Source organism: Manacus vitellinus, unplaced genomic scaffold (genome assembly GCF_001715985.3).
Source record: "Manacus vitellinus isolate BGI_N305 unplaced genomic scaffold, ASM171598v3 scaffold_4_pilon, whole genome shotgun sequence".
Classification (NCBI taxonomy): Eukaryota; Metazoa; Chordata; class Aves; order Passeriformes; family Pipridae; genus Manacus; species Manacus vitellinus.
This window is the reverse complement of record NW_021940604.1, coordinates 4046394-4058468: the sequence shown is the minus strand read 5'-3', so window position 1 is coordinate 4058468 and position 12075 is coordinate 4046394. Positions and strand designations below refer to the sequence as shown.

The following is a 12075-nucleotide window of genomic DNA, read 5'->3' as shown; positions in this document are numbered from 1 at the left end:
TTGATATGGAATTAGGCTTACAGTTGCTACAATAACAAGAATGATTAAGGGTATAGGGAATATGTTTTAGAATAACTATTCAATTCAGAAAGTATTTATGTTTGGGGGATTGCTACTTTTTTGATTTCTGCATTTGCTGTGGAAATAACAATTATAAAGCATATCTGTGACTTCATAAAAATGATTGCATGCATGACCATAATAAATTTTCATGTCTGCAATGAAAATGAAGAAGCAAAATATGCCTGAGTTACTAATGTAAGCTTATGTGAACAGAACTTGTAGGAGATTACAGGATGAGAAGAAGGAGTCTAAGACAGAGGACAGATGATCCAGCCTGTGAGAGAAATCCTGAAATTCTTTGGGTAGCTGTGGAAGCTTGAGAAAGATCCCACTCAGAAACTTCCTAAGCCTGTTACACTGACTTGACTTTACTTCTGTCACGGTGTGAAATACACTCTGCTGTGTATTCCTGTTCAGCTCAAGCCTTTTAGCAATGTAACTTGAGCATTTCTTTTTGATTTGTGTGTGTCAGTGATTTTTCAGAGGAATAGTTATACCAGTGGGAGTCATTGAGGAAAACGGGTCTGTCTTTTCCAAATATTAACAAAGTAATGTAGGTGCAGTGGCATAGCTTCACAGGCTTAAGTCTTTCTTGCGCACTGGCAGATTTTGCAAGTTATCTTCCAGTGCAACACTGACATGGAGTTTAAATGTGATTTACCAGATGTTTAAGAAAAAACAAAACCAGAAAACTGAAGCTTTAAATTTAGAAAACAAAAAAAAGTCATTTCTGAATTTTTCATTTGTATTTTATCTTTGGACAATGCATTAGTGTGTGCTTGTATGCAAAATGCATTCAGTGCTCAAGTAAGTGTACTTGTAATTATCAATGTATAAAGCAGACTTCCGAGTATAGTTTAAGAGACTTGTTCTAAGTCCATAAGTAGATATGGGGAATAAGCAATCTTTAAAATACTGTTGGTGCTAACTTCTATATGAATTGCAGGAGAAAATTTCCAGAATGGATAGGATCGTAGTAGAGCACCAGCAGTTCTCACACAGTGTCAAGGACCTCCAGGACTGGGTTGCTGATGCAGTTCACATGCTGGATTCCTACCGTCATCCCACTGCAGACAAGAGTGTTCTGGACAGCCGGATGTTAAAACTAGAGGTATGGAAACATGAGTCCAAAACCTGCTCTTTTTAGATCTATAAGAAGAACACAAATATAAGATACTTAGTTGTTGCGTATTAATCTAATGACTGTTGTTCAGACACTGATTTTCAATTTATTGAAAAATAACTCCTTGTAGCAGAAAGAGCTCATTATTAGAACTTCTGTCTAAGAAGGATATAGAGACCTCTAAGAGAGAGAGAGCTGCATATATGAAAATTCTTAAAGTACTCAAAAGACATTGTGTGGCTGCTGAAGGTTAAATGGATGAAATAGGGTATTCACTTCTGTTGTTTTAATATATATTCCTAGATCTTACAGGTGATACAGTTGATTCAGAACACCTTTTCCTATCATTGCTTTTAAAATGGTGACTAGAGTTAATAAAATAGCATCTGTTGGTATCAGTGTACAATAATGTCTAAGAGCAGTATTTATAAAACAATACTTTTTATATTATTGATGTCTCAGATTTTGAGCTGAAAATTCTCAAAATTACAAGGATACATCAAAAATCAAGAGACTGTAGCATAATACTAAAATTGTGTTTTGCCTTTTGTTCGTTGAGTCTTTTGGGTTCATGCTTTTAGGCTTTTCATGAGTTTGCGTAGTATTAGGAACTGTTAGTTTGCAACTGCACAGCTCCAGGAGCTGTCTCTAGGCTGACATTGCTGACAGTCTGCTAACTTTATTTGTTGATAACTTTAAGTTAGATGGGTAGAAGTGTATTTTAGCCTTGTAGAAGAGCTTTGTCATTACATCTTGTTTTCTCTGTGAGTATATCCTCCTGTTTTCCATCTAAATGACATTTCCTTTGGAATGTCAGCTTTTCCACCTGGCAGTACTTTCTCTGATACACTGTAAGTACCTGCACAGATTCCATGAAAACTTCCCTGTCAACTAATATTTTTTTTAATAGCCTGAACCTACCCTTTGAAAGTCACTTTTGCCTTGTCGAAGCCCAACTGTGACCCCACTGTCCCTCTTCAAATTGACTGTACCAGCTCCTAAACATGCTCAGCTCATATTCCTTAAAGCCAATTAGAATATTCATGACCAGTTAATGATAAAAATAAAATAATATCCACTCACTTTTTAGAGCCTGCTAGCAGTGAAACAAGAAAAAGAAATCCAAATGAAAATCATTCTGACAAGAGGAGAATCTGTTCTACAAAATACTTCTCTGGAGGGAGTACCAGTGATTGAAGGGCAGTTGCAGAACTTGAAGGACAGCTGGGCTTCTCTTCTATCTGCTTGTATCCAGTGCAAGAGGTAAAAATGGCATGAGGTGCAGAATGACATTTAGCAACAAAGCACCGCCTAAACTTTTGAAAAGTAATTCCCACAGTTTTATTATTACAAGAGTCAAATTCGTGTAAAGTGACTGCATGTGCCAAACACTGCAGGTCTAGAGGCCATAAGTGGCATATTCATTTGAAGTAGAAAAGGGGAGTAATCTAACCCTTATTGTCAATATACTCTTAAAACTGTATTCCATGTTCATAATCTTGTATATTTTACTTCGTGTTGCACTTGATGCTGTGAAATCTTCTCAGAAATAAGAAGATCTTGACATGGACATTAATGGTTGCTCTGTCAAGATCCTATCTGGTTTTCCACTTGCTAGCATTTCACAGAACATACTGTTATAGCAGTGTCCAATAATGACACTCCTAGTGATAGAATAAAAAAATATAGGGAAAAAATGTAGTCTTCTTTGATGGAGCATCAATGGTTGCAAATATTTCAAGTTAAAAAGCCAAAGATAATTAAACATTAGAATGCAGTAACTTTGGAATGTATGCAAAGGGACAGAAAAATTCTGATTCTGCGTCTTATTTTTTCAGTTGCAATTATTTTACTAAACCTAGAATATATCAGCTAACTTACAAACCTCCTTAACATTCCAGGTTTGGAAAACTTAATTTCTCTTTATTAGCCAAGCAATGCTCCTAGTTAAAACCTGTAGGATTTTAACAGACTGCTTAGTTTCTGATACATCTTTCTCATAATTATAGTCTAGAATATCTTTGACTATATCTCACTGCTTAAATAGCATGGGAACCTCCACTATCACAACAAATATGTATTTTTAAATTACAGTCAACTGGAAGGAGCTCTATCCAAATGGACAAGTTACCAGGAAGATATTCATCAGTTTTCCAGATGGATGGATAAAGTAGAAGCAAGTATGAATGCTTCTGAAAGGCAGTATGCTGAACTGAGGGAAAAAACAGCTGCCCTCAGCAAAGCCAAGGTGTGTTTGACTTACAACAAACCAGCAACAAACCCATGTCACCTTATAGGCAACAAAAAGCCTGTGTAACTGCAAGATTAATCCACGATCTTTTTTAAATGCTGCCCTTTGTGTGTTCTTCTCTCTCTATTTTGTAGCTACTCAGTGAAGAGGTGTTGAGTCACAACAGCCTGTTGGAGACCATTGAAGTGAAAGGAAGTGGAATGGCTGAGCATTACATTGCTCAGCTTGAACTCCAGGACCTTCAGGAGCGGTATAAATTCCTCAAAGAAAGAACAAGGGTACAGTTTTTCTTGATAGCACTCCTTGTTTAGTTGGCAAAAGGAAAAAGTGTTCTCCTTTATCATTTATTTTACAGTTAAATGAGGAGTAAGAGTTTAAATACAGCTGTAACAATGTAACAGAAAGCTATTAGGGCAATTAATAAATATGTCTTCAGGTACCACTGAGCTTCACATCTTTTCAGAAAGGTTTTAAAAATCTGAAAAAAATCATCAAGGAGAATAGTCTGAGGTAGTCCATGTCAAAATTTTCATTGACTTCAGCACAGGTATGGCTTTAGCCATTGTGACTGAAAAGTTGAAAAAATCTTTGAACCTCTGATTCGTGTAAGTGTATGTTTGCAATAAATGTTACCAGTCAATCATGTGATTCACAGGCAGTTGACAACTACAGAGGCTTATTATTGAGCTCAAACCTTAATAGCAAGTAAACTGACTATAATGACACAAGCATGATAAGTACTACATTTACTGGTAAATATAGATATTGTGTATCTGGAAAAGATTTGGGCGCAGACAGATAAAGATCAGGATGGGTTTTAGTGTAAGACCTGGTGATAGATTTAAAGCTAGGTCATTGTCTCCAGTTAACCCAAATTCTTCTGTGATAATAAATAATGCTTAATGTATGCTCAGACAGCCAACTTTTCTTCAGGACAGCAGTGTAGTAAAATTGAATTTTGTTGTCTCAATGATGCCTTTGTCGTGTAGAAAGGGCCAAAATTCAGTTTTTCAAGCACATAATTGATTCACTGTTTTGTGGTCCTCTCTTCCACAACTGCATAGAATGCCATACAAGAATCACAGAATCACAGAATATGCTGAGTTGACATGAACCCACAAGGATCATTGAGTCCAACCCTTAGCCTACATGGGACCATCCCCAAGAGTCACACCATATGTCTCAGATATCTTCTTTTCTTTTGACCTTCTGTGAATAAAATTGCTCAGGTTTGCCAGAAAGATAAGTAAGTCCTTGGAAGTGCTAGTGAATACCCAGTATTCCTGTTAGCATGGGGATCCTCTAGCCATTACCTTTTTCTCTTGCACAAAGCTATACAAACTGCCTATATTTGCTCAGTTTGAGCAACAGCATGGGAACAATGACAAAAGGATGGTAGTTCACAGAGGCAAGAATTCTGTACCTCTTTCCTCATGCAGCAAGAAGCTTTTTTCTCTTGCCATCTGATATCCCAAATGATTAGTCTTTTCCATTCCCAGCTGTGGTGATGATGTTAAGTGTCAAGAGTACATTCAACACTTAGAAGTTCAAAGTTCAAAGCAAATAGCTGGAAAGTGAGGAATGTCAAATGCTTTAAAAAGCCTTAGGCCATGTGGGAAACCTGACAAGATTCCCAAAGGGTTTCTGGTCCAAGCCTGAGCAGACCAAGACCTGTGGTTCTGTGATTCCTGCAGTCACTGTCAGGAGGCAAGAGAACTGATCTCTCTTTCCACCTTCCCACTTCTGGGCATGGATAGGCCTTGTAGAAGATGGTCTTGTGACAATAGTTCTGTATTCTTCCTCTCTCCCATTAGAAAGACCTATTAGAAATAAAAGATAAAGCAGACAGTAGGTTCATGGCTGCTTTTTATGGAAGTGTTTATCTTCATATGAGCCTGCTGCCCTCAGATGCAACCTGTCTTGTCTCCCTCAGAACTCGATTCCTCATTCCCATAATTTCTTAGGGGGTGTGGATTACATGTAATATATTTTTCTTGCACTTAGAAAGACTACTCTTGTGCTAATATATGACACCTTTCCTTCTGTGCCCCAGATATGGTAATATTTTAGTGCTGAGATGTGAAATTACTGTAACTTGCTCACCCACATACACAGAAGAATTGTAGTCTGTTTCTTACTGTACTCTGTAGGAACTGCCCACAAAGAACGTGAGTAGTCTTCAAACCTAGGATGGTAGATATTCTTAACAGAAATTCTTATTCCATGAGCAAAAAAAAAAAGTCATGGAAAATGAAAAATGCAATTTCTAAACTCATGTGCTTATTAATCAAAGAATCATAGAATATGCCAAATTGGAAGGGACCCACAAAGATCATCAAGTCCAACTCCTGGCCCTGCACAGGACCATCCCCAAGAGACACACCCTGTGCCCAAGGGTATTGTCCAAATGTTTCTTGAACTTTGTCAGGCTTGGTGCTGTGACCACTTCCCTGGGGAGCCTGTTCCAGTGCCCAAGCACCCTCTGGGTGAAGAACCTTTTTCTAATATCCAGCCTAAACCTCCTCTGACACAACTTCAGGCCATTCCCTCGGGTCCTGTCACTGGTCACCAGAGAAAAGAGATCAGTGTCTGCCCCTCCTCTTCCCCTCACTTCAGCAAAGTTAATTTAAATTGATATAAAAATCAAGAAAGTCTCTTGCTATTAGAAACTAAGCTATTATTTAAAAGTAATCCCAGATCAAAACTAAAATCTTGGAGGTCACAAATTTATGTGAATAATCTTTTAGGATAAGTATCTGTAACCCTACAAGTGCCCCTCTTTCCCTGTAATTGATTAAACCATCTTCAGAATCAAAGTACTCTTGAATTATAGGAAAGCTCAGCATCAGATACAAACTTTTCCCCTTTATGGATTTCTGGGTTTTATGTTTTCTTGGTTTGTTGATACACTAAGATATGTATACATATGTGTAAATACTTTAACAAACAGGAGGCAGTAACAAAAGCTGAAGGGCTTCTTACATTACATCAAGAGTACCAAAAAAATTTGAAGGCCTTTGAAGTATGGTTGGAGAAGGAAAAAGAAAAACTTGACTGTTTATCACATCTTGATGGTGATGCCCAGGAGCAGGAGGCAACACTCCGAGATTTACAGGTACGTAATGTGTGACACTCTAAGTAAAACCAAAGAAAAGAAGAGAAAAATCTTACTTGTAAAATAACAGAGTAATATTAATTGCCAAGCAAAAATTGTATCGAGAACAACTTGCAATCACATTATATGTCAGCACTTTGCTGCTCAGATTGGTTCCAGTAAAGTTAGTGGAAATATTGTTGCTCATTTCCAGAAAGATCAGGCCTTGAATGAAATCCCCAGGCATACTAATGTTTTCTTGAAAGTATTGAATTTGTGTTGGATGTTGGTCTGTCTCTTCTTTTCTGTGTGTTTCATGAAATATCAAAATATTTTCATTGACTTTTCATCTTTTATTGCTTACGGTACAGATGTACCTACTTTCAGGCAGTTCCATTCATGTAGGCTAGCTCCCATGGTGAGGTGGGAAGATTATTACTGAATCACTTTAGTGACACTGAAAGGTGAACCTATAGTACTTCAGTAATTCCCCAGTTATTATCTTAGGCTGACTTAAAATACTTTAATATCTGTTGCTGAAATCTGCACTTGAGATATGAAATGTTTCTTACTTTATTCCAGATACTGAGAAGGTCTTTGTATGATCAGGGACTCTGCATATATTTTTATTATTATAGTTTACTTTACAAAAATCCATTTTGAAAATCTGGATATATATCTCAAATGCAAACTAAGATAAAATACAATTGTTTTTTGTTAAGATAATTTCCTTGTTATGTTTTCTACTCAGATTGAATCTCTTTGTACTTTTAATTAAGTTCTAATAAGCATTAAGATGCCACACATGTCCGGAACAGGGTATCAAAATTATTTTGGAGTGTTGTCTCAAACATATGTTAAAATTAAGATGTTTGTTTATTTTAAAAGATTAAAACCTCTGTTTTTAAACATATTCAGTTGTAGAATCAGTCTTATAGTTTGCTTGTCACATCTGGAAAGTTTCGAATTTAAGGCTGTGGTAAATGGGTTGCATCCATCCCGTGCTGGCTTGGGCAGCTAAGGTTTCAGAACTGACAAACTTAGCATGAAGGGAAAGAATTTAATGCATGCTTTATCAATAATTTTCTGCAGTTCACTTGTCGAAAATAGTGATATCTAGTTTGCTTTCTAAGAGAGCACACTGTCACTGGTGTTCCTAGAGATAAGACTATCTCTAATATATGTTTAACCATAGATAACTAAAGGGAATGCCTAGCTGTTTTAAGTAGAACTAAGGGGTTTTCTGCCATATGTGAATTAAAGGTGTTAGTGTAGGGTATGTAACTGTAACTCTGCCTTTACAGGACATGCAGGTCCACTGCACAGAGGGACAAGCATTACTGAATGCTGCTGTCCATGCCAGAGAGGAAGTGATTCCCTGGGGCATTCCCCAGATAGAAGACAGAGTTCTAGAATCCTTACGGCAGGATTGGCAAGTTTATCAGCACAGGCTTTCTGAAGCAAGAAGCCAATTAAATGCCACTGTGAGCAGACTGAGGTTAATGGAGAAAAAATTTCAGAAGGTTAATGACTGGTTAACAGCGCTGGAGGAGAAAGTTGCTATCAGGACTGGGAGGCAGTCTGGAAGAGCAACAAAGGAGATGCAGCTTCAACAAATGAAGGTAAGGAATAGAGTTAAGGGATTCCTTAAACAAAATAATTTGTTAGGTTCCTATGTCAATTCCTGATTGCACTGTGAAAATGAGAGCAAGATTTGCAGTTTATTCTGAGATGGTGCCTAAAATGATGGATCCGAGAGAGCTTTGTGCCTTCTGGATCCAGGTTCCTGCCACTTTACTGGTAGAGGTATGGCTGTACCAGTGTTGAGATCTTGCAGGGAGATCTGGAATTCATATGCTCTGTGGTATGTGAAGACGTAACTGAATACAAAGATTGGTGCTGGAGTGGAAAAACTTTAGTATGGTAGCAAGAGTAAAATGTGACCAACTGTGTTATGAAGTCTCCACTGTGTCGATGTAATAATTCTCCTTTAGTCACTGCAAGGAGAAGACATGGTTCTGAATAAACACAGGAAGCAGATTTGAAGAAGTTCAAGGTTACACTTTACAGCCACCTTTAAAACTTCAGGTGAATTCTATAGCAAGTCCAGGTTGCATTTCTATTATTATTTTGGGGGCGGGTGGGGGAAAGAAAAAAACATTGAATCTGTTGTAATGAAATACAGTCCGTATGGTATGAAAAAACTTCCAGCATATTTGTTACATTAGCCTTCATCAGATTCTGTTTTATTTTCCAGTTGTAAATGCATGTTTACAACCATGTATTTGTTTTCCTTTTCAATGATTTCCTGACCTGGTTACAAATAAATCCCTGGTATGTTTAAGATGTTTGAATCAGTCATATACACTTGCTAATTTCTTTGTCATAGAAGTGGCATGAAGACATTACAATCTACAAAGATGATGTAGAGGAAGTTGGGGTATTGGCTCAGCAAATACTAGAGGAAAATCTCACTGCAAGTAGAATGGGAAGTCAGGCTACACAACTTACATCTCGCTACCAAACTCTTCTTCTTCATGTCTTGGTAAGTAATGAAAACTAATTTATTGTAACATCATACATTGTCAGTTAAGAAGCAAATATAAACAGACTTTTGTAATTAGACTATCAGAGTTTATTCATCACTGTAGACTCAATAACATAACATTCACATATATGTTGATATATACACACACATAGATTTCATTGGATTAAGTGTATTATAGAAACATAATCAGGATATTGCAGTATAATGCCCTGTTACTATCTTTTTTGATAGTTTCAGTAGACAGATTCAGAATACAGTATGTTTGAATGCCAGTCAATCTCTAGAGAAATATTTTCAGGTTCTCACTGATACACACAGGTATGAAGAAAATTTGAATTGGTACGGTACAGTCTTCAGGTCACTGTCAGTAGTAATTGCCTCATAGTACTGTAATCAGAAATCACAATTCAAAGTTCAAAATGTAAGTACATTTCCAGTGTTTAGAATTAACTCAGTTTTAACATTAATGATTTCCGTATGTACACCCTGACAAGACTCCTGTAAGAATGATCCACTATTTATGAAAGCACTCTAACCTATGTGTTTACTCTTTGTATAACAGGTTTTATTAATAAATAGCAATTTATTGTTGTCTTTAGCCAATAGCAATGATAAAAATCTGGGTGGTCCTTGTTTCTTCCCCCTACCTTCCATATTTGTTTGAAGGAGCAAATAAAGTTTCTGGAAGAAGAAATACGCTGCATGGAGGAGTCAGAATTGTCTTTTAGTGCTTACACAAATTGGTATGGAGCTACTAACAAGAACTTCAGAAATGTGATTACCAAATTTGACGTGGTTGATAAAACAGCACTGGAGAAAAAAGTGCAGAAACTGGAGGTACAGCTTTCTCAAATGCAATTTTTGTTTCTGTTCACCAAGAAGAGGCTATATTTTAACATACACCTTAAAAGTCACTTGAAATTCTGACTTGCCTAGAGAAGCTAATGGGATAAAGACCACACAGTGTAACACTTTCTGTTCTCGTGTCATATACACGTTAGATCACAGTTTGGCTGTTGAGGTTATAATAGTCCTAAATAATATAATCCTATCCTTCCATAAGGCTTGCATATGTGTTTTGTGTAGATTAAAGCTTAAAATAAGTTCCCATTGCAAGTATATTTTTCTACCGGTATGCACTCTGGCGACAAGTGCTTCCTATTTCTCCTCATTGAAACAGTAGTAAAACTCACATTTTATCTCATAGTTGTAGATGATCTTTTCGTATGTTTCGTGTGTAAGCTTAAGCTGCTTAAACATAATACACTAGGGGAGTGCTTTCATCTATTCCAGAATTTGGAGTATGAATTCTCTCCTAAGGGCCCTCAGTTTGTTATCTTCACAAGCTGACTGCAGAACAGAAGTATTTGCTTTATCTGCTTCCTTCTAGCTTACCACACCTTAACTCCAGGCAATTTTGTAATGAAAAGTCCACTTAGTTTCCTTAGCAATTTCATCTGTGTCCTTAGCAAAATAAAAAAAATGGTGTTAGCCTCTAGATAATGGAATTTAATGAATTTAATCTACTTAATGAATTAAAAATAAAAATAAAAACAAGGCAAGAGTTTCCATACATTTTCTGTTAACCAATCTTTCCTTTACAGCTGCTATTGAGTGATATGGACATAGGCCACAGTTTACTGAAATCAGCCCGGGAAAAGGGGGAGCGAGCTATAAAATACATGGAAGAAAATGAAGTTGACCAGCTAAGAAAAGAAATTGGTGATCATGTGGAACAGCTCGAAGAGCTGGCAGGCTCCATCAGGAAAGAGCACATGACTTCAGAGAAGTGTCTTCAGCTGGTAAAAGAGTTCTCAGACAAGTACAAGGCACAAACTCAGTGGATCACAGATTACCAAGCCATCTTACATGCTCCAGTAGAGCCAAAGAGTGAACTCTATGAGAAGAAGGCCCAGTTGTCCAAATACAAGGTAAAAAGGGGTTATCTCATTGTACAATTGAATTGATTTTAACCTAGTGATTCTCAATAAATTCTCTGATTGGGTATCCAAGTTTCTTTATAGACACATCTCTGATCTGGATGTCCTAGTCATCATCAAAGTGAAAATGTGCGTGATAACTGTGTCTACAAACCAGACTGAGCCCCTGTGTTTGAAATGTGAACATTCTAAAAGGGCTTGCACATCTGAAAATGTCCTGTTAGGGAGCAAAATTCTCTTAGGAGTACACATATAAGTAATTGCATTGATCTCAGCTGAGTCAATAGCTGTTTCAGCAAAGATAGAAATCATTTGGTCTTTCTTCACTGCAGACATTGTCTCTGTTTACACTGGCTTAATCAGCTTTCTGGTTAAAGCTGGATATTCCAGCTCAACTGATATCTCAGACAGTCAGCTGCTATGACCTCTTATGTTTTTAGTTAGGATTTTTATGAAGTGTTTGGGGTTTTTTCTCCAGTCACAAAAATGAGTAGAAAATTTGCCAGCAAACCCCATTTCTTCTCCTCACGATGTTTTTGTAAAATACTCCAGGATTACAGATGCTTCACAAAATGTGTACTGTGTCTGGCTGAGGTGGAGCTAACTCTCCTCATAGCAGTCCATATAATGCTGTGCTTTACATTTGTGGCTAAAAAGAATGGTGTTGACAGACAAATGTTTTCGTTATTGCTGAGCAGTACCTACAGGGCATCAAGGCTTTCTCTCTGAAGCTGCCCTCTACCCCTTGCCGGCTTCCCTACTCAAAGTCATATGTCATAGCTGTGTGCTTGCTTCTTACATGTTTGAGGAGTTGGTATCTCACTGTCATTTGGCAGATGCTGGCATGTGCCATGCTGTCTGAGCCAGAGGTACAAGGATGTGACAGGTCAGATTGCTTACTCTTGAGAGTACAGTGGTAGGCACTCCTTTGCACACCATCTCATTAAGGGGATGGCTTTGGTCATACTTTCCCACCTATTTTCAGAACTTGTTCCTCTGAACAAATTTTATCCCCAACACTTGCCCCTTCACACATATTAACTCCTTTTGCTTCAT

At 37.3% G+C, this 12075-nt stretch overlaps 1 protein-coding gene across 1 annotated transcript in view; it reads left to right on the top strand.

Annotated features, from left to right (window-relative positions):
• The window catches only part of SYNE1 (spectrin repeat containing nuclear envelope protein 1), a 291013-nt gene that overhangs the window by 146096 nt on the left and 132842 nt on the right, over positions 1 to 12075 (top strand). The window contains exons 60-68 of the mRNA XM_029962721.1: positions 1010 to 1174; positions 2277 to 2449; positions 3281 to 3434; positions 3572 to 3715; positions 6388 to 6552; positions 7836 to 8153; positions 8921 to 9076; positions 9746 to 9916; positions 10684 to 11010. Of these exons, the coding sequence (XP_029818581.1) occupies positions 1010 to 1174; positions 2277 to 2449; positions 3281 to 3434; positions 3572 to 3715; positions 6388 to 6552; positions 7836 to 8153; positions 8921 to 9076; positions 9746 to 9916; positions 10684 to 11010 (1773 nt within the window). The remainder of the gene's footprint in view (positions 1 to 1009; positions 1175 to 2276; positions 2450 to 3280; positions 3435 to 3571; positions 3716 to 6387; positions 6553 to 7835; positions 8154 to 8920; positions 9077 to 9745; positions 9917 to 10683; positions 11011 to 12075) is intronic.